Source organism: Pteropus medius, unplaced genomic scaffold (genome assembly GCF_902729225.1).
Source record: "Pteropus medius unplaced genomic scaffold, Ma_sr-lr_union100, whole genome shotgun sequence".
NCBI lineage: Eukaryota > Metazoa > Chordata > Mammalia > Chiroptera > Pteropodidae > Pteropus > Pteropus medius.
The window spans coordinates 14557613-14580135 of NW_024349799.1; the positions used below are offsets into that span (position 1 = coordinate 14557613).

The 22523-nt window shown below is 52.3% G+C and overlaps 1 protein-coding gene across 5 annotated transcripts in view; it reads left to right on the top strand.

Annotated features, from left to right (window-relative positions):
• Positions 1-21756, top strand: part of ABR (ABR activator of RhoGEF and GTPase) — a 175641-nt gene extending 153885 nt beyond the window's left edge. For 4 of the 5 annotated variants that reach the window (XM_039886218.1, XM_039886221.1, XM_039886219.1 and 1 more), the window contains 7 exons: positions 12454-12513; positions 12755-12864; positions 13571-13710; positions 14823-14957; positions 15898-16003; positions 18320-18467; positions 19103-19518. In XM_039886218.1, coding sequence (XP_039742152.1) covers positions 12454-12513; positions 12755-12864; positions 13571-13710; positions 14823-14957; positions 15898-16003; positions 18320-18467; positions 19103-19192 — 789 coding nt within the window. In that variant the 3' untranslated portion in view covers positions 19193-19518. Of the gene's footprint in view, positions 1-12453; positions 12514-12751; positions 12865-13570; positions 13711-14822; positions 14958-15897; positions 16004-18319; positions 18468-19102 lie in introns of all 5 variants that reach the window. The other variant, XM_039886217.1, reaches the window with a different exon arrangement.
• Positions 21757-22523: the final 767 nt, after the last annotated feature.

Below are 22523 nucleotides of genomic sequence, written 5' to 3' on the forward strand. Positions count from 1 at the left end.
GTTCCTGGCCCAGTGTCAGCCAAACCGAACCCTTCTGCTTTATCTGCCCATTTGGGAAGGTATCTAGCAGGAAGGGGGCAACTTTTAAACCCTAAAATCCCAGACTTTCCATCTTTTCCCTGTGTATTTGTGACTGGCAAAACCAAGAAGCTACTTCAGGGATTCTTCAGCCAGCTTTGCCTCTGGAGGAATCTCAAGGCTCCCTGTCTCATGGTACTTCTCTGGGAGTGGCGGGCCAGCCAGGCGCTGGGCTGCTGAGCTGATTGGCATCAGTGCAACTGCAGGGTGCCTCTGGTGCTGGGATGCTCTGTGTGGCGGGTGATTCAGTCTCCTAGTCCCTGCTGTGTGACAAAGTATGTTGGTGTTACGGATACAAGAGTCTGCACCATGGGTGACAGAGGAACATTCATTCACCTCTCTGTGCCCAGGCGGGCTTTTGGAGCCAGGCCCATTGCACACTTTTCTTCTTTCCCCAGCTGCATTGACCTATTTTTTTCAGGCCCACTGCCAGGAACGGGGGCTTAGATCAGGCAGCAGCTTAGGTGGGGCGGGGGAAGGGTGCCAGCTACTGCCCAACCTGGCAGGGAGGGGTTGCCTCATTAATTTTGCCCTAAGGATTTAATGCTGTGGATGCCTGAGACACCTGTGGCCCTTCTGTTTCCACTTAACTAAAGATTCATTAAAGGCTGGAGGAGGTGGGGGTGTCTCATATGGGGATGCTGTGCTGGGGCTGAAGAATTGGTTCAGATGGAATGGTCCCAGTATTAACCTGTAGGGCTTTTGGCCCCAGGAGTCTGCAGTTGCTGGAAGAGGCAGAGGGGCAGGGACCACTCACGAGCTCTCCTTTGGGTCTCAGGGGTCTAGGATTGGGGTTGTTCTTGTCCCCAAAGAGAGTTCTGGGGCTGAAGCCTCATTCTGGTCTTTGATTTGGCAGTTGGTGTGTTGTGCAAGCATTTAGCAGAGGAGACACGTGGCGTTTGGGTTTGTGGGTTCTGCCAGTGTTCTCGGCATCTTTAACTTTGCATTTCTACTTTACTTTTTCTCCTTTTTTGTTTTGTTTGCTCCCAATCATACTCAAGGAGACCAGGCTCAGTGCCTGTCCTTCTTCCCATCTTGCCTGCTTCTAGATCCTTAGGTTGCACTTTGGAGAGGGAGGGGCTGAAAGAGAAATCCCAAATCCCACTCCCTGAAGTATCCAAAGGTTTTAATGGGGTCACTTATGGGAGCCATAGAGGGCCCAGGAAGGCCCCAGTATGGTTGGGACAGAAGCCTTTGTCTGGGGGATGGGGGATGAGAGCGGGGAATCTCGGCCCCATTGTCACCCTGCAACCAGGGCGAAGATGTCCGAACCCAGACTAGGCCAGATCCCAGCTGGAGGTGGGGAGTCAGGCAGAGCCAGTAGGGTCTGGGGGAGTTGGGGAGGGTTGAAGATGGTTCCTTATGACCTTGTCTCTGCTTCAAGAGGTCGCCGCATAGGTCTAAGAATCCCCTGCCTCCAAGGAGCTTCTCTCCAAAAGCCAGAGGCCAACAAGGTGAGCTGAAGGCTTTGCTGCTGAGCTCAAGTGAGTCTACCTGCTCTGTGATGGGGTTTATTCCCCTCCGCTTCTAGGGAGGGTCAGAGGTGTTACCCAAGGAAGGACAAAATGGGGAGGCCCCTGTGGGCCACTTGTCTGGGAAACCTTAAGTCTCGGGAGGGTCACTTTCTTTACTCTCTTAATTGTGACAAGACAGCTCCTAGCCCCTCCCAGTCTGTCGTTTAAGTTGACAGTTCTTCCTAATAGGTAGCACCAGGTGTGCAAACATATATATATCCTCAAGGCTCACTCAGCCATTCATTGGTACTGGGGTATAAGATATAGATATGTCTTGGGCTCATTTACTTTATTTTACGATCTGGCTCTGGGCATTTTGAAACCTTATGAAACAGACATTCGTCCTGCCCTGGCTGCCCACTGCTCGGCCCTGCCCCTTTTCCCCTGCCCCATCCCCCTCCGCTTTATTTGCTAAAGGGAAGGGACCTGCATCTGGGTCTTCACCAAGCACACGCCCACCCACACTCCTATAGCTATCTCTCAGCTGTGGGAAAGGGACAGCATCCCCTCCCCCTAGGCCTAGAGACCCCTGCAGCCTGCCTTTTTCTTCTTCGGCCCATGTGTGGGCCAGGATTGTGACTAGGCCAGTTTGAGGGTTGGAAGGGGAGTGGAGTGACATCCCTGCTTTCCTGAAGCCACTGTGCTTCTCACGGCCACTTGCTCCCTAGAGTGAGAAGATCTAAGTCCCATGGGTTCACATGGGCGGCCTCCTGACCCCAGTGCTCCCACTCCTCCACTAAGCTGGCTCCTGAGACGCCTGTGTGATCCACAGAGCAGGAGTCCTTGACTCTGAGAATCTGATGAAGGTTATAGAGCCCCCCACCCAGGCACGGAGCCACCCAGCCACAAATTGCATGATGTTTCAGAGAGGATCACGCACCCCAAGGTGAGAACCACTACTCTAAATGAACTTGGCAAGGTGCTGTTTCTTGGCACCTTGAGGAGGTTAGAAAGGACTCTGGCCTTCCCCAGTGTCTCTGTGATTTACAGGTGGCTTGGCCAGTCGGCCATGCTGGGCTTGGTGCCACAGCTTTTGGATGGCCTCGGACCAGGGGGAGCTAAGCCTGCCAACTAAAGTGGTTCCTAAAAGGCCAAAGCTGCCTGAGCCCAGTGTTGTAGGAGTATCCAGAGGTCCCAGGAGGGGAGGCATTTTGGAAAGAGCCCAGAAACTTATGCAGGTGCTGGTTTAGGGGAGTTGTCAAGCACTAGTCAGCCCTCTGGAAAGGCACAGCCCTCTGCTGAGTGGCCTTGCCAGCTGCCCACGGTGTCAGGAGCTGCTCAGCAGGTGCTATTTGGACTTCCTTTTCCCTGTCAATCATGCTGGGGACAGGAAGAGGGCCTGTGTGACAGCAGCTCCCTAGTATCTAGAGTAACATACATCTCCCCACACCTGGACCGTGCCTGCCCAATCCCTAGAAGAAAGCCAGAGCCAGTCCTGGATCTGGATCCCAGTGAGCTTTTTGACTAAGGCCTCACTGTCCTTGGTCCTCCAGGATGGGCCCTAGGGAGGCAGGAAGCAGCCATGGGAGCTGCTCTGATTCTTCTGCAGAAAGGTTAGGAGGGCCCCATAACCCCACAGTGATTTCCCCATTTCTGCTTTGGCTGAGAGAGAATGGAACTTACTTCTGAGCCTGTAGCTGGAACAATGTCTATCCTGGACAGTGACCCCAGCCAGGGTGGGTGCCTCCAATGCGCACAGCTGAGTATCGGCAGCCACAGCTCCCCTCCCCATCAGATGCCTGAATGCCTCCTCTGTGCTCTGACCTCCTTGGAGAACTCCCACCCCTCAGGCTTGTGTGGCACAAAATGCCAGAAAAGGAAGGGTACTGCGCTGGTGGGAGTCAAGAGGCCTATCTCATTCTTCTACTGTCTTAACTTGCTTTATGACTTTGGGCAAATCTCTTCACCTCTCTGGTTCCCTAGCTTCAATATAATAAAGGAGCTAAACAGGATGATCTCCTAGATCCAGTTCATGTGATGATTTTGGCCATGTCTCAAGATTCCTATTCCTAAGCCTTAAACTCTCAGCATGCTGGGAAATTTGGGGTGGGAGAGGTCACAGGGCTGCCCCCGGGCCAAGGCCAGCCATTCATTGAGCACGGGAGAAGAGAGGCAGGCAGGAATGTGGGGCTTCTCAACCCCTGTCATAAAGGAGCCCTGGTGGAAAGGCATTATTTTCTCTACCTGCCTACATCCCAATTTATACATTTGATCCCTCCCTGAATATTGATTGGGCACCTTCCATGTGCTGAGCACTCTGGAGGTGGCCCAGGTAGAGAGGCCTTGCTCTCATGGAGCTTTCTATCTAGAGGAGAAGCCAGGCAATAAATAAGATTATTTCAGGCTGGACAAGTGCTGAATTAAACTGGATAATGGATTAGAGCAGGGGTCCCCAACCCCCAGGACTGTGGACCAGTACCAGTCCATGGCTCAATAGGAGCCTGGCTGCACAGCAGGAGGTGAGTGGTGGGTGAGCAAGCGAAGCTTCATCTGTATTTGCAACCGTTCCTCAGCGCTAACATCACCGCCTCAGTTCCACCTCAGCTCATCAGGCATTAGATTCTTAGAGGAGCACTGGTCCCTGGTGCCAAAAAGGTTGGGGACCACTAGATTAGAGAGTAATGTGGAGGAAGAGGCCTTGCTTTGAGAGATAATTTTGAAGTAGGATTTCAATAACAAGAAGGATTCTTGAAAGATCTGGGACAGTACATTCCAGGCAGAGGCACTGGCAAGGCACAAACCCAGTAGCTGGGGTAACCATGGCGTGTTCTGAGACAGAGCCCACATGGAGAGTGTAGCTTACCTTGGAGATAGTGGGCAGTGGCCAGATTGTGTAGGGCCTCACAGGCCATGACAGAATGTTCAGATTTTAATCTAAGTGCAGCAGGAAGCCCCTGGGGAGTTTAAGCCCAGTTTTAGTGATGCCGACATACTTTGTTTGAGCACATGCTGAGTACCAGGCATCGTTCTTAGCCCTTGATGTGAGTTAGGTGCTAATAACACCTTGTAGGTTATCACCTAACTCACATCAAGGCCTGCCTTCTGCTTGTTTTACATATGAGGAAACTGAGGCTCAGAGAGTGACACAGATGAGGTCACATGAGTGGCTTAGTGCAGGACCCAGTGCTCAAACCAGATCTTAGCTATCATGCCATCCTGCCAAGCAGAGGCCCAGGGCCCACTTGGGGCCTGTGGCTGTTTCTCAGTTGTCTAGTCGTCTGGGTGGTCATGGAGCCTGTGTGCCCTGGATGGGGTGCTCCTGGAGGCAGGAGGTCCCGCCCAGTAGCCTTGTTATGTGTGGTACCCAGTCAGCTTGCTGTGCATAGAAGTGGGCAGTTACTTGTGATGATGTCTCATGAACGTGAGACTTGTGGCACGTGGGGCCCAGGGAGGAGTCCGCTGGGAGGCCCCTCAGCGGGCACAGGCAGTGGAATTGCTGGTACCTCTCATTCTCACTATCAGGCTCTGTGCCCAGACAGTCTTCTTGGCTAGGGAAGGGAAGATGAAGTCAGCTTCAGAGGAGGACTTTCATAATTTTTACCAAACCTCTCCAGATTCAGAGGGAAACCGCTGAGCCCATGGTGTTCCAAATGGCACTTGGCCTCTCCGTGACAACTGGCATGAAACTTCCCAGTCAGGATTTTAGGTAGCCTCTTGCCTCGTACTTTAACCCCCTTCTCTTTGGGGACAAGGCTGTTGGGAGCTGCCTCTGTGTTGCTTTGACCCTGACCAGTTCCTTTTCCCGAGTGACCCTGCCCTTGTTACCCTGGTGCCCCCATCATGGCCCTGAGCTGGGGTGGGGCAACTTTCTGGCTGTTAGTTCGAGGCCTGATTCTGGAGTGAAGTCTCCAGGCTGTGTGGGGCAGAGAGGGCAGTGGTGGGTGGGCCAGCTCTGAGAAGACAGGGTCAGCCACCAGGCTCTGAGAGAGATGTGCCCAGCCTTGGGGGCCTTTTTGAAGCAGCCTGGGTTTGGGTTCTGTCTGCAGATGTGCTTAGCCCAAGGGCTAAAAGTGTGGCAGGCACAGGGCAGGCTGAGCCGCTGGAATGCAGATCACTGGGGAAGGCAGGTCACAGTGGGTGCTATGAGGCTAACCTGGCTTCAATAAAAGCCTCATTCAGAGCTGCTAAACCCTTTCCATATGTGAGCCTCTGGGAACTTCAAAGTTCTGGGGAGGGGCTTGGGGGTAGGCAAGCTGAGACGAAGTGGCCTCATCCTGGTGCCTTGCACAAGCCTGTCGTGTGGCTGGCCTGGAAGTAGGTACCTGACCCTGCATGGTGAGGGCTGGAGGGGCAGAGCTTGCTTGCCCTTGTGGTGGGGGGCCCGGCTTCTGGGTGAGTTTACTGAGCCTGACTCTGGTCTCCCCCGACCTAGCTGCTGAGCTGGAATCTAGGATATAGACCCTGGCTTCCCCCTCCAGCTCTGCCCTGCTTCTCTGAGTTTCTCTCAGAGTGGCCACGTTGACAGAATCCTCTAGTACCCTCCCTAAGAGAGAGGAGAGGCAAGCTCTTGGCAGTTCCTTGTTCCCTTCATTGCCAGCCCCACCATGCCTCTCACGCCTGTGGTCTGTCCCAATGACAGGCTGCCTTTGTGTCCCAAAGGGACCCAGCCCAGAGCATGGGGATGCACTTGGGAGAGTGCAGGAGAAAGCCAGCCCCGGACCGCCACCGTGGCCACTGGCCTGGGAGCCACAGGAAATGTACTCCCCCTCTGCCCCCTATCAGACAAGACACCTGGCTCAGGGCCTGGTCACAGCCCAGCACTCAGCCTTTGGCAGGCATCCCTAGAAACATGGCCAGACAGCTCTACCTTCCACTCAGTACCCTGTTCACTCTTAGGATGACAGCTTCAGTATACTGGATTTACTGCCCTTGTTGTTAAGAAGCACTCAGTTTTTTTAACCCTAAAAACAACTCTGGGCTTCAAGGGAAGTCCACACCACCACTTGGGACAGGCCCAGGATGCCAGGCCCCGGGCTCAGAGAGCCAAGGGGAGAGCAGCGCTGGAGTGAAAGAAAGGGCAGAGCTCAGCCCCAAGAGGGACAGAAGGTCAGACAGGGGCTGTGCCGGGGACGCGAGCTCCTCGGGGCCTCTGGGGCCCATGCTGTGGAAGTGACAGAGTGAGGCTCCAAGGGAAGGGGTTCAGCATTCAGAAGCTGTAGGGGGAGAAGTGGAGGCCTGGGAGCCCTTGGAGCCCCTCGTGAATATTGTCTTTATAGGAGCCAGTCACCTAGTGATCCCATGCGTTATATCCCAGAGTAGTACACAGATGGCTTCTCTGTGCCAGTGCCTCCCCCTCCACTGGGCCCATGGTGCTGATTCTGACTGGTGATCCCCATAGACAGGGCCCCACTGGCCCCTCATTGTAGATTTAAGTAGCCCATGTAAGGGTGTGGGGAAGGGGTGGCAGCAGAAATCACTGGATAACTTTCAGGCGAGCCGGGTGGTTGGGGACATGTGGTAGAGTGGGAAGACTGACCCATCGTTAGAAGGACCCAGGTTTGAACATGGGCTCTGTCACCTTTAGGGGGAGCGTGATGGGGACCCCAGGCTCACTGGTACTGCCAAAATCCCAAGCACTGAGAGGCGGCCATGAACAGCAGCCATCAAGCCAGAGGGAAGGAGAAGCGCTTGGGTCACCTGCTTCAGGCTGGTGAGAAGTGGGAGGAGGAGTTTAGACCTCTCCTCCTGCTTCTTCCCAGTTTGTTCCGAAAAATAAAGGCAATACTATCCGGCGGATGCTCAGGTGTGCACAGAGTATCCTCCCCTGCCCTTGCATCCTCAAATCTTCTCAACTCCCTGCAACACTGCTGGGATGTTTTCTGTCCTGAACTTGAGGCCACCGAGGCCCAACCAGGTGAGATGGCCTCTGCAACTACCTGCCGGACTCTCCCTGAGAATCCACAGTCTCTTTAGGTGGGGATACGGGATTCCCAGAGGGGCCAGGATTCTGTTGCAGGGGACCTGGTGGTTCTCTCGTGGTCATCAGTCCCAAAGCTCAGCCGATTCTCCCTGGGAGAAAGAGGTCTGAATATGCAGACGTGAGCTAACCCACTCGTTCATCAGTTTCTCCAGCATGCTCTGTCTACTGCCTGGGCCTCACCTTGACGGAGCCTTACTGTGTGTGTATTACCTATAGAGTAAAGGAGGGGCCCTCTGGGGGTCTTCCCCAGCCTGGCCCTTTGCAGCCCCATTTAACCTCCCTCAGGTGATCTGACATCTTCCAGGTGCTTGGTCTGCAGGGCCAGTGGATGGTATCCCTATGCTGGGACTGGAGGTGGAGCGGTCAGGTGTTCCCATGCACTGCCATCCCAGGGGCTGGCTCCTCTGCCCCCAGCACTAATCTAATCAGGAAATAGCGGAGTCTACATTTCCCAGGGGTTATAAATAGCCACAGCAATCCAGGCAGCATCATTTCTCTGGAAAATGTGCCATGTCCCTTTCCACCCTCCCTTCTCTGTATTTAAATGACATCCTGAAATAGACTTGGTTTCTGGAGGCTGCTGGCCTCCTGCAAGACAGCTTCATTGTTGGAGTGCTAAGGAGCTAGGCAGGCCTCTCTGAGTGGATACCAGGGTGCACCTGTAGAGGGGATCAGGCATATGACAGTGGTGGAAACTCGCAGTAAAACTCGAAAGGACCACCTTATCCAGACCTGGCCTCTGACGGGCTAGTGTGTATGAAACAACAGGAAATGGTACTGGCAGGCTGAAGAGGGACAGGGTCTTATGGGCAGAGGGGAACTGAAGATTGCTGAGGCCTGGGGTTTTCCAAGGAGGCTTTCTGGAAGAAGAAGGGCCAGCACTGGGCCTTAGCATCAGGAGTTGCTTGTCCTGTCTCAGATGCTTCCAGGGAAATGTGGGGCTGCTACTTAGCTAGAACAGAGCAGCGTGGAGGGAAGGAACAGAAGGATTGTACTGGCGGTGGCCTGCCAGCACCCGCGTCTTCCCATGGTGCCAGACCATGTGCCGGGAGCCCTGATGTCTCCTTTCTAAATAAATAATGGTAATAGCAGCTGCCATTGTTGCCAAGACTCCAGGCCAGGTTTTTTACATGTTATCTTGCAGGTTTAGCCGAGCAGGTGAGTCAGGGAGACTTGATTTTTGTTTTCCAGCGCTCACTTTCTAGATGTGTGGCACTGGGCAAGTTCTTCGTTCTCTTTAAGCCTCAGCGTCCTCATCTGTGAAACAGGAATAGCTATAAAAGCTTAAACCTCACAGGCTTGTTATGATGATTAAATGAGATGCTGTATATAAAGGGTGTGTAATAGTGGCAGACTTAGAGGAGATGCTCACAATATGTCATTTACAGCGACCCTCTGAAGAAAGGAAACTGAGGTTCAGGGAGGTTAAGTGATGTGCTCCAGTTCACACAGTTGAATGGAAGAGTGCACATTTGGACCCAGGTTGATCTCATTCTCAATCCCCACACTTTCTTCACTCAGGCTGTGTCCAGATGCCACTCCAGGACCCAGGGAGGGACCACTGGCTCAGTCCATGGCAGATGCCGGGAGGGTCCAGGTCAGGGGAGGCTGGGGCAGGGGAACGGCATTAGGTGAATCTGGCCAGGTGCCAGGACCATGGAATTGGCCTGAGATTCATGCTGATGCCTGGAGAGACGTGCGTTAAAAGGGGTAGTCACGGGAGGGAAATTGGAGGGGCTGGTTGAAAACGGTGAAGGGATGGAGAAGTACAAAGAGGTAGTTATGAAATAGTAGACAGAGCAAGCAACTCCTGATGCTAAGGCCCAGTGCTAGCCCTTCTTCCAGAAAGCCTCCCTGGATAACCCCAGTGGGATGTGAAGTACAGCACAGGGAATATAGTAATAAATATGTGCGGTGCCATGTAGGTACTAGACTAATCAGAGGGATCGCTTTGTAAATTACATAAATGTCTAATTACTATATTGTATACTTGAAACTAATATAAAATTATATCGACTATCTACTGTACCTGAAAAATAAAAAGTACTTATGAGAACACTATGGAAAAGAAAAAGTGTTTACTCCAGAATGTGTGTCCCAAGGGTAGCATCTGCCTTTGTTGACATAGAGCAGTTGAGATCTCCCTACTACAGGTGGCCACTGCTGGAGGACGGGGCTGGGGGCAGACCCAGGGCCTGTGTCCAAGACCCAGCATTCTCGATGGAATTAAGGCCTAGCGAGGGATTGGGATAAAAAGAAGTTTAGAGGAGAGGGAAGCTGCAGGAAAGTAAGACCAAAGTTGGTGCTTCCTTTGGGGACCCAAGCCTTCTGGAATAGAGAGCACGGCAGCAGCCAGGTCGGGAGTCCCACAGCTTAGGGAAGGTGTTTGAGGTACTGGGTGAGGGGTGCTCCATCCTCTCTCCGCCGCTCTCCTTCCATTCTCGGTTCTATTCCTTCTCTGGGCAGAGAACTGACTGCTGATGACTGGGCCTAGGCCAGAGCTGGCTCAGATGTAGATCAGACACTTGGGTGCCACTTGTCCATCAGACACTTGGGTGCCACTTGTCCCCAGCTGGTACTTGTGTGATAGAAGGTGTGAGAAGGAATTACCTTAAGCTGTAAGGAAGCCCCAGGGCTCAGCCTACCCTGAGCTGACCCAGATCCAGTTTTCCTCTGTGACGAGCATGCAGATCCTGAACTGCCATAGGTTCTATTGCCAACAAAGGACCTTCCTGTGAAGGGCCTTTCCCCGTCACCTGTCTGCAGAGGAGCAGGAGACTCACTGGGGAACTTGGCCCAGGGCTCTGAGACCTGGGTGGCCAACAAAGGAGCCGTTGAAAATATTGGTGTAGGTGTTGAGAGACTAAAAGACACAGAATGGCAGGGTCACAAATCCTTTCACAAGTCAGGTGATTTCCCGTTGTTTTCCACACAACTGGTGGAAATTGTCAGCTGAGAAATCATTTAAAATAAATTTTTGATAATATGCATATATGCAATTTAAGGCCGATAATGAGGAAAGAAGTTAAAAATTATGTAACATTGCTATAATAAAACTATTTTCAGCCCCACCTACTTATTTATGTGAACAAGATGTTTCATTTGTTACTGCCATTTGCGACGACGCGGATGGATTTTGAGATGATCATGCTAAGCGAAATAAGCCAGACAGAAAAAGTTGAAAACCACGTGATATCACTTATATGTGGGATATAAATCTAAGAGCAACAAACAAACATGACGTAGACTCATGGACATGGACAGTAGACTAGTATTTACCAGAGGGGAGGGAGGGAGGGGGGAGGTAGATGGAGTAAAAAGGATCAAATATATGATGACAGAAGGAAATCTAACTATGGGCAGTGAACACACAACGCAATATATATATGACTTACTGTTGAATTTCGTATTTGAAACTTATTGGATTTCATTAATGTCACTATCAATAAATAAGTAAAAGATGTTTCATTCTTTACATCTTTAAAAACAAAACTCAAAAAATACAAACAATTGATGCTGAATCCTGTTTCACCCTAGTAAAAAATAACATTCATATACATACATGAACTAAGACAAAAAAATGCTCTACCCATCTCATTACGAGATGTAATTCCACCTAAATGGTACTTTCGTGCAGAATATTTATTAAAATTTATAATATGTTGGGTGATTTTCTTTATTGTATACTGCTAATCATTGTAATAACCAATCCAGAGTATGTTTTGAATATTTGGGGCCTTGCGGTCTCAGGAAATTTTTCATTTCCATTTGTACAGATATTTTTGTTGAAGCAAAGAGCAGGGTGATGAATAAAAGACTTTAAAATAGAAAAGTACAAAGTAGGACAACATTCTTTGGGAGAAATAGAATAGAAACATAAATTCAAGAAGAAAAAGAAGCTATGCAGTGTTTCTACAAGGGAAAGAAGAGCTTGTTCATGTCTTTTTTAAGTGAAGGATGGTGGGTATCAAATCACTGTCGTATTTGGATTCCACTGAACACATTTAAAAGAATGAGGTAACCGTTTTATTTTAAGATGTAAATATTTACATTATTTTGGAAATTCTATTCCTTGCAACTATTTAAACTTGCTTTGAAAATGTTCAGATGTTGACTTTAAAATGTGCCAGGGAGTGGATAGTTTTTCAAAATTATTTTGTGGGTACATAAGAAAAAACACTCCGAAGGCCACTGGGTTAGGGAAATAGAGTCCTGTCCAGTCCCCTGTGAAGGAGGCTCAGAGGCCTGTCCTCCCCTCCTCCCTGGGGCTCCTGCCCAATCTGGGGGCCTCCCCTGCAGAGTGTTTGTTTCCCTGGTGGCCAGCCCCCTACCCGAAGTTATCTATCACCCAGTCTTCACATCAGTCCAGTGAGGCAGTTTCTGTTACTGGCTGCAATGAACAGATCAAACAAATGAGGCTTAGCAAGGTTAAAACTTCCCAAGGTCGCACAGCTGGAAGCAGTAGAGCCGGGATTCAGACCCAGCAGCGTGACTCCTGAGACTGGGCTCTTAACTTCTACAGTGCACTACCTCCCATTCAGCATCTCCACCACACTGGCCCCCTCCCCTCCTATCGACTCCAATTTGAGTAGTTAAGCAAGTTGCTTATTGTTTGTGAGCGCTGGTTTCTGCATCTGTGAAATGGGTTATAATCCCATCTCACAGGGTGGTGGTCAGAAGAATGAGATGTGATGGGCAAAAGTGCCTAACAGTGTTCTCTACCTCCTTCACTAAGTGGGGGGCCGTCCTTCACTAGGGACTGGGGGCTGGAGCCTTCCTGAAGAGTTGGTTTCAAGATAAACATCAGGCCCCCTCTGCCTTCCTGACCATTTAGCCAGCTTCTGAGCAGTTGCTGACCAGCAGAGACAGCTCTGGCGTGGTCTCTGAGCTGTCATCTCTCTCTTTCTCACTCACGTTCTCTTTCTTCCTCTCTCTCCACAGTTGGATCCACAAACTGTAGAAACTAAGAACTGGCACACAGATGTGATTGAAATGAACGGGGTGAGCCAGAAAGATGGGAAACGTCTGCGCAGTGGGTGGTCGGCCAGCCTCTGGCTGGTGTCCCCAGGGTGCTGTCCTGCCTCTGTCCCATTAGCCCAGTCCTTCTCCTCTGCCTACACCCTTCTCACTCATACCCTGCAGGTGTTTCAGGGAACCCTGGGTGTTTACAGTCCTGGGGAGAGGGACCCTGGATTTTGGGGGCACTCCTCAGGCACTCACATCATGCCTCACCCCCAAGCAGATCAAAGTGGAATTCTCCATGAAATTCACCAGCCGAGACATGAGCCTGAAGAGGACTCCGTCCAAAAAGCAGACTGGCGTCTTCGGTGTGAAGATCAGCGTGGTGACTAAGTAGGTGCTGCCTCCGTTGTCTGCGTGCTGGCGTTAGCACCGGGGTCCCTCCCAGCCCCTACCTTCCAGCCCTCCCTGCCCACGTCTGGCCCGCAGTCACTCACCCTCCAGGTCAATCAGTAGTCGTGACGGCCAGTTTGGAGGCCAAAGGTGCCCAGCAGAGGTGTGCTCTGTCTCACACACTGCTTTAGGAATAAGAACCAACTTAAACATTGGGAGATTGCATGTGAAAATCCCAGGTCGTCCGCTTCCCTTGATAAGTGGGAAAATTGGACAGTTGTAGGCCCACATCTTGACTTGGCAGTGGCAGGCAGGCTGGACTCCAAGGAGTGGTTGCCCCTTGGGAAAGGGCAGGCATCCTCAGCTTATCACTGTCTTGTTTACCGGACCTGACCCACCTTCCTCGTGTAGGTTCCATAGCACTGGAATCTGAGACCTCTGTTCAAAGGACCATTCTTTCCTCAGTCTTGAGCTTATCTCCCAAAACTTCCTCCCGCCTGAGTCCTTTGCTGTCTCTCAGTGGACAGGTCTTGGGTAGGCTGTGTAGGGTGGGGGTAGCATGGCCTCTTTCTCAGCCCTTTCTGTGCCCCCTGCCTCCTGATCCTAGAGGCTAGAGTCGTTCAAGGCCAAGGTATTTGGGGAGGGGACTACATAGCTATCATTAGGAAGCCTCTCTCCACCCTCCTTCACATCCCCTCCCCACCAGGCGGGAGCGCTCCAAGGTGCCCTACATCGTCCGGCAGTGTGTGGAGGAGGTGGAGAAGAGGGGCATCGAGGAGGTCGGCATCTACCGGATATCAGGGGTCGCCACAGACATCCAGGCGCTGAAGGCCGTCTTTGATGCCAGTGAGTCTGGGAGGTCCGGCCCAGGTGGCAGTGGGGACACTACTCCGCAGGCTCATAGGACTGGCAGGAGGAGAACCCAGTGGGACTGGAAAGGCCTTCTCCAAGGAGAGGCCTCAACTAGCCGATGGCAGAGGAGCCTTGGTCTGTGAACTACAGTCCAGTGGCATGAGGTGGACCATTTCTGAATCCCCGTGGCAAGAGCTCTTCCTGAGTTCTCTCATGTAATTCCCCTTCTCCAGTCTCTTATCCATGGATACAGATAAGGAAACCAAGGCTCAGAGAAGCCAAGTCACTTGCCCAGGGTTACCCAGCTCGTAGGTTTTGAGCCTGACTTAAACTCAGATCTTTCTGACTCCAGAGTCCAACTTCCTGGTCTTCTTGCTAGCTCCTGGGTACCTGGGGTGCGGCCAGGAAATGAAAGGCTCAGGCTCTGCTCTGCCATGTCCAAGGCCCCATGTGCCCTCTGGGAGGAGCATTGCTGCCTCTAGCTTTGACTACAAACTCCTCGGTGGTGTACCTGCCCTTTCTGGCTCTTCTTTCCCCCATCCCACCAGTTCAGGCTGCAGCAGCAGTATAGCCAGTAGTCAGGAAACCAGACTGGCGGGCAGTGCTGATTCCATGGGAGCTGAGAGGGGGCCTGTGGATGTCCTTGGGCGGCTGCCAAGCAGGCATGTTCGGGAAGCCTGGGGTGGAGGGCAGAGGACATGATGGCGCATGGCTCCTCTGCACCAACTGGAAGCTGAGGCTTTGTTGGAACATGATTTTAGGTGTAAAAAATGTGCAGTACCTTCCAGAGAAGGGCTTAGCAGTGGGAAGATTCCAATTGGAAGGAGGGTGTGTGACACGTGGTACAAATGTGGCCCCAGAACTCCGGGTGACGACCTATGCTCTCCTCCCCTTCCCCCCATGGGGCTGAGTCATGGACCACCTGTGGGCACTACCTACATCCTTCCTTTCTGGGGGGGACCAGACCAGAGACACAGTGGATAGGGTCACCCCGGTAGGTGGAGGATGCATGGGGGATGGAACAGAGCCACCCAACCCACTGAGGGCTGCATGGGACAGAGGTGGCTCAGGCTGATGTGGCCCCTGACCTCGCACCTCCTCTACAGATAACAAGGACATCCTGCTGATGCTGAGTGACATGGACATCAATGCCATCGCCGGCACCCTCAAGCTCTATTTCCGGGAGCTGCCCGAGCCCCTCCTCACAGACCGACTTTACCCTGCCTTCATGGAGGGCATTGGTGAGGCTCCTCGGACCTGAGAGCTGGGCTGACCCAGGCCTCCCAACCAGCAGATTAAAGAGCAACATAAGAGCCTGGCTTCCCTGGCTCGTTGATCTGCCCAATGCACTGGGGTGCATGGCCGAGCGGCCAGGAGGGTGAGGTGTGGCCTGCTGCGACCTGAGCCAGAGGCTGGACCTTCTCTCACCTGCCTCTGTCTCCTCTTGTCCTATGGGCTGCCCTCTGTGCTTCCTCCTTGGACGCTGACTTCCTTGCTTAGAAACATGGGTGACCAGGGACGTCTGCCATGAGGTGGGTGGGCAGGGGCCAGCACCCCAGAGCCAAGGAGAAGCCTGGTTAGAGCTGGTGTACAGTTGAGATGGCTGGCACTGAGCCTTCCAGAAGGAGTACTCTTTCATCTCTCACTTGTGCCATGGTGGAGAGGAAGCTAAGGCCCCTGGCCAGCAGGGCTCCAGCTTCCACCCACCTGGGCCATATTCAGTCCTGGGCGCATCCCTCCTGCCTCTTCTCCTGGGGCAGATCACAGGGCTTCAGCCGCCACGGGAAGTGAAGAGCCACACAGAAGCCTGCTCACTGCCATGCTCTGTGCTCCAGCATCCGTGGTAGAGACAGAGAAAAAAACGTTCACGCCAGTGTTACCTTAACCTTAGCCTTATAGACTGGGGATGGGGAACGGTATCATGCAGTAAGGAGAGGAAGGGTGTTTGCTCCCCACCAGCCTGCCTCTTGGCTGAGTTATAGGTTATGGGTGGGGCCTCCTGTAGGAACCGGCTGCTAATAGCCCACCCTCCCCTAGCCCTTCCCTGCAGGGTCTGCTTCCTTGAACCCAGGCAGCCTGGGCGCGCTCTTAGGGTCCTGCAGCCCCCTGACCTGGGAGGTGCTGGCTAGGGTCTCCTTCCCTGGGGGCCAAGCCCCACCCTCGCCCCTTTTCTCCCCACAGCCCTGTCAGACCCTGCTGCCAAGGAAAACTGCATGATGCACCTGCTCCGCTCCCTGCCTGACCCCAACCTCATCACCTTCCTCTTTCTGCTGGAACACTTGAAAAGGTAAGCCCAGGGCAGGCCCCCTCTGGGGAAGACACATCTGCTGTGGGACCCACCCCCTCATGTGTGTTGACTTCTATGGGACCATCCATAGCAGGGTGAGGGTTTGCTCTTCAAATTCTTGCACTCAAATTCTCCTATTTTGAGAAACGTTTGGCTCCTAATATAACCTCAAATATGGCCATAGAATGCTTAGAAAGGCAGGGCTAGTCGAGGACTATACATGGGTTAGTGGGTCAGTCAACTTAGCACATTTTAATTGGAGAGAATAGACAACATCAGGGTGCACTGCAGGCAGTAAGCATGCGTGTCCTGTTCAGTGACATACGGCCACGTGTATGTGACAGTGTCAAGTGTGTTTGTTACTATAGGTCATGGTCAGAGTTTGAAACCCCACTGGTCTTGACTGTACCTCATTTAACAGATAGGGCAACTGAGTCTCCAGAGCAGCAGGGCCTGCTATGGTTAGCAGGGCTCTGGCCTTAGAATCCGCATCTCCCAAACCCTAAACTAAGACCCTTCCTACCTTCTATCCCACTCCTATAATCAGGTCAAACCAAGAGCTGCTAAAATTGACGCCTGAAGCAAAGTTCAAACTGAAACTAGCCATGAAGGAGTCCTTACCACTCACTTTTGAGCCCAGGACTGGTTTGGAGAATGAGTGAGGAGGAAAAGTCCCTAGGTGTTCCTTAAATCTGCCACTCAGGACTGGGTTGTCCCCCCAGAGAAGGGACTGTGCTGTGAGCCAGGTCCCCCCTGAGCTCAGCTCCAGCCCTCAGACCCAGGCTCCCAGCAATGGCTCGGCCAGGCTCAGGGGGGCCAGCGGGGACCTGGAAACGCCTGGGGCTGCTGTCTTGTTTTTCTCATTATGAGACATTTTTTTCTCTGGTTTGGCCAGGACCAAAGCCCCAACCAATTCCCAAACAGTTTGGCAAGCGCTGTGGGGAGGACACAGAGGTGGAGTGCAAAGGGAAAATTCATTAGGTTTTCCACCCTGGGAACCAGGCACAGTCTGTTCCCACATCTGGGCCCCTGGCCCCTTGATGATGACAATGTGTGTGTGTGTGTGTGTGTGTGTGTGTGTGTGTGTGTGTGTGTGTGTGTGTGTAAGTGTGTATTATTATTGTAGTGTATTATTGTAGTGTGTGTGTGTGTGTGTAGTGTGTGTAGAGAGCTGGAGCCAGTTGCACAACTGGGCCCCCTATTATCCGTGTGTGTGTGTGTGTGTGTGTGTGTGTGTGTGTGTGTGTGTGTGTGTGTGTGTAGTATTAGTGTGTGTGTAGAGTGTGTGTAGAGGGGCTGGGCCAGTTGCACAGCTGTCTCCTGGCATGGCAACGTTTGCCCGTTTCCAAAGCAGTCAGCAGGCACATCCATGACTCCTGCCCAGAGGGCAGGAACAATGGTATAGTTGGGAATGGGGTGAGAGGGAGGGTGGGTCTCAGCCCCAGAAATGTTTCCTAGGACTGGAGAGGTCCAGGGCCTCTCTGATGTGTTGGGTCATACTGGGCTGCCTGGATACCAGCCATAGATGGCAGCCCCTGCTGTCACTCAGGGGAAATATCTACAGAGTGTCTGGCAATTATACAGGAGAAGCAGAGGAAGATCCAAAGGGAGGCAACTCTGGTGCGCCCTGTGAGGCAGACTATTCTGGAGAGGAGTGGGAGAACAGTCCCCGGGCTCCATCTGGGATTAGGGTTGTTCCTGCCACGGCACACAGGGCAGAGCCTCAGGTCTTGTTAGCAACAGCTGCTGGAGCTCCAGTTCTCTACCTGTGGCCCCTACCCCCGTCCCACCCTTTCTGACTCTTCTTCTGGGCCACTCACCAGCTTGACTGATCATGGGTAAAGCACAGAGTGGTGAAGAACAGGGGCTCTGTAAACAGGCTGCCCGCGTTCACATCCCAGCTCTACCACTTGCTAGTGTTGTAACCTCAGGCAAGTCATTTAACCTCTCTGTACTTTAGTTTCTTCACCCGTACAGTGGGGATGATAATACCTACTCAATGGATTGTGAAGAGTATGAGTTATTATTGGAAAAGGTCTTGGACCAGTAATATCATTATCTCTGAGGCAAAGGTGTTGGAGTAGGTCCTTCTGGCTCTGGCAGTTTGCCAGCAGTTCAGGGGGTGGCCCAGGAGCTGGGAAGCTGTTATAGGAATGTACTGGGACGTAGCCAGGGACTTGGTCCTTTGGCTTTGTCCCCTCCCTAGCAAGAGGTCTCTGCTCGTAGGAGAGGAAGGCTAGTAACCTCCAGGCCAAGGGTCTGGAGTTCCAAGTGGCTGCCACAAAATGACTTTTTTCCCCCTCCCCTCACTTTCAGGGTTGCTGAGAAGGAGCCCATCAACAAAATGTCCCTTCACAACCTGGCTACTGTGTTTGGCCCCACGTTACTGAGACCCTCAGAAGTGGAGAGCAAAGCACACCTCACATCAGCTGCTGACATCTGGTCCCATGATGTCATGGCACAGGTACCACCACATTGCCCAGGCCTGTGGCTGGTAGAGGGGTGAGACAAGCTCCCCTTAGGGGTAGAGAGAGAGTGGCTCAAAGTCCCATACCCCTTTTGTCCTGAGCAGCTGGGTTGATGGTCTGTAGGCTGTCACCAGAGAGGCAGGGCTCTGGACAATCCTGCCCCTCCCAGACCAGAGGCCCAGAGAATGTCTGTCCCAGGTGCTGGCTGTAATCCTGGGAGTGCCTTGGTCTCAGAAAGGAAGCCCAGGGGTATAGGAAAATTCTGGGGGCCTTGTCCTCATGCATGGAAGCTCTAGAATTGTTTCCAGGTCAGGAAGCTTCCTTGGGATCCCTACAAGACCCAGGACAGGGTTCAGTCTGAGGCAGGGCTGCCAAGCCAAAGCCAACCTCTGGAGCAGGTTGGCAACTTTTGACTGAAGTTGGGAAGTGGCCCCAGGCTCCCCACCCTCATCCCTGCAGTGCCCTCTACTGCCGAAAATGGGCAGACACATCTGGGCTGTCAAGGAAGTCGGGAAGTGGGGAGGGAAGCAACACAGACATGACCCCAGCCCAGGGACCATTTCTTCACAGCAGATCAGAGGAAGGCCACAAGGACGAGGACTCTGCCTCATTCTCCCCTGTCTCCCCACAGGTCCAGGTCCTCCTCTACTACCTGCAGCACCCCCCCATTTCCTTCGCAGAACTGAAGCGGAACACACTGTACTTCTCCACTGACGTGTAGCCCCAGGTGGGAGCAGCTGTGAGGGGTGGCCCAAGCCAGCCTCTTCAGCCGGGAGACCCGACACAGACTTGAAAGACTACAATAGGAAACTCCCAAACCCAGCACTCCAGACTCCAAGGGACGCAGAATTCCAAGAACTGGAATATGTGCATCTTTTGTGCCACCTTGTACAAAGCCAGCTGACCCAGCCCCCAGCCTCACCGCCACACCCCGGGCTCCTGCCCTCTGTACCTCTAGTTGTGTCTAATGCCCCACGTTGTTCGGGAATTGTTTTCTGTCTGTTTGTCATGCAGAAAAGGTAGTGACCGACCTGATATGGACACACAGACGGCCCGCTTTGTTCTTTCATTTCTTCCAACACTTTCTTTCCTCCCGAGTCCAGTCCAAGGGCTTTTATTTGGCGCTCTGTAACTGCTGCCAGCTTATCCTCTCTTGGCCCTGCTCCCAGATTACAGTCTCTCGGCAGCCCCGCCTCCCTCCCAGCCTGCCCGCATGCATGTGCAGCCTTGGTTTTTGCTCCATCACCTTGAAAGTTCTGAGGAGGCCCTGGGTGGCGGTGGCCATGGTGGCCCATCAGATGCTGCCACGTGCTGCCCCCTCCCAGCCCTCTCCTTGCCCTCCACCTGTGGAAGCACACCTGCTTTGCCTTGCTGCTTGTGCAAATGTTACACAAGGAGACAGATTCACATTAATCCTCAGCTTAGCACAGAGCTGGAGCCAGATTTCTGGAATTTTCCACCTGAGAATCTCCATTTCTGGGGTTTAGCTGTTCTGTCTCCTGCCCACCAATAAGGCATCTTGACTGTTTCTTCTACGGCTTTTCAGTTCCTTTTCCCCTGGTGTTCTATTTCCTTTGAGTGTGAAAACTCCCAAGTGACCTGCTATCGAGATAGCCAGAGGGTCAGGAAGGAATCTGGGAAGCAGAAGAGGCAGCCGCTGAGGAAGCAAGACCATGTGAACATTCAGAGGAGCGCCATGCAGCACTAGGTGTCCTGAGTCGGGGGAAGCAGCTCTTAGCAGCAAGGAGTTGTAGTGACTTTTCTAGCTGAGCCGAGGCTTCTAGGAGGGCAACTAATATGGCTGAAGCAGGTATCCAGACACCGGCAGGCTCCATCCGGGAGGCTAGCCCTTCCTGGCGCCTCAAGTACCTCCTGGTACCTTTGCCTTAGATTTTACACACATTCTCCGCAGCCAAGCACTGCCATGGGGCAGCCCCACGGCCACCTGTGCTCCAGGGCCTGGGAAAGGCAGGCACAGTCCAGCAGTAGCCAGCCGTCATGGTGCTGCCTCCCCACCCCTGCCTTCTAGATGCAGCCTTTCAGATGAACTCTAGGAAACTCCAGAATTTGAGAGAAAGATGGGGAGTCACAGGCACCTGCCTCTCCTGAAATGGGGTTTTACTGAGGGCCCTCATTGTTGACATTCTGCTCCAGAGTCGGGGATCAGCAGGTCCCATTTCCAACTTTGAGACCCATTGCTCGGTACTGGAAAGGAGTGAAAAATATCCTCAAATACTCGTTTCTTCCCATGTGAGCAGCAGCTGCCAGCCTATGATGGTTAGCCTGGAACGGCAGACACTCCCAGGCTGCAGGGGCTTGAGCTGTAGTACAAGCTCCCTGGTTCTTGTGATTCTACACCCTCAGGATTGGAAAGAATGGCTTCCATAGCTTGAGCTCAGGGCTAAGTTTTGAAGAAGGGTTTGCTAGCCCTAAAGCTGTAGCACTTCCTCAGTGAGAGGCAAGGCCCCTTTTGATCTTGTTTACACCTGTTGCCCAATCTTGGGCAGAACGGTACACATTCTGTGCACATCGGAGGAAAGAGATGCCCAAACAGAGGGAAATGCCACCTCACTGCCAATTAGCAGCTTAGCTAAGAGCCTTTCTCCCTGGGACAGGAGGTGGAGAAAGAACTTGAGTGTAAAGATCCCAGCACCTGACCGGCCCTGGAGTCTCAGCACTCGGGAGTTGGTATGTGGCGTGGAAGGCTCTCGCTTTCAAAGCCATTGACGGTAATGATTTAGAGGCATAGTTAGAGGTAGTTATGGCCCAAAACGAGCGCCTCCCATCTCCCTAAAACAAGGGGTGTTTGCTTTTCAGCATCAGGTAGCTACTGCAGCCCTCAAGCTTGCTTAGGCAGTATGAGAATGGGAGGAAGGCTAGAAGGGCTGAGAAATGCAAAAAGCTCAGAATATTTATAAATTCCACCCCCAGAGTGGGGAGGGGTGGCTACCAGACCTGGACTAAGTTGTACCAAGGAAATAGCCCGTGGGTTCCCCTGAGAGACAGGGACTGTGCAGCCCAGAGCCCCCAGCCAATGTGCCCAGCAGACAGGCTATAGGGATCCTAGGCCTGTCCTTGCTGGCAATGGCTCTGAGCTGCTGGTTTTTGTTGATACAGGTAGGATGGGACCCTTCATTAATATTTGACTTTATTAAGTTGGTAAGGATATATTTTTTTTTTTGTCTATGTTCTGTTTCAACTTATGTAGATTATTATAAATTGATGTAAACCATGTGAGAGGAAAATGTTAATAAACTCAAAGCCCCAACATTTGCACACAACTCAGCCCTGTGGTATGGACATTTGTGTTCTCAGTAGTCCAGGGAAGATCACCAATCTAAATATTTAACTCTTCCAGCTGCATCCAGATGTGAGTTTCTAGGAATCTATTTATCTAGTTAATTTATCCTGAGCTTCCTCACAGCCTATGTAGACTGTCACAGTTTGGGGGGAGGTGAGCCAAGCCCTCTCCTTGCTCTTCACAAAGACCTCCAGGTCAGCCACCAGCCATTTATACTTTCATGAAATATAAATGCCCCGCCAGCGACCTGGCTGTCAATATGCCTCAGAGAGATGGCAGGAAGTTGTCCATTCAAGTGGAGGCTTATGTTATATAAACTTTTCTCTACATTTTCCTTGAAAGTGGCTCATCTTTGGGGCAGCTTCTTGGCTTAATCTGCTTGCAGAGGCTGGATCCCCTAGAGGGCCCCGTTTCCCTCTAGCAGAGCCCGTGGGGTTAAACGTAGGCTCCCAGCAGCCCAAGCCATTGGATACTGTGTTTATTCTGGAGATCAGGAACAGATGTCTCTGAAAATTGGTGTTTGGTTTATGAGCTCATACTGACTCCTTAGCCATCTAAAACAGGAAACTATTCATCTCCCTTGATTGAATAGTCGATGTGGACAAAGCTTCACTTATTGAACTGATGGCTACTGACAGCCGCAGGGCTCATCTTTTCCAAGGCAGTCATGAGGGCGGCATGGCTTGTATTCAGTAGTTCAGTATATCTGACTCCACACACTAGACTGGCTGGTAGAAGATGCCGGGCATCC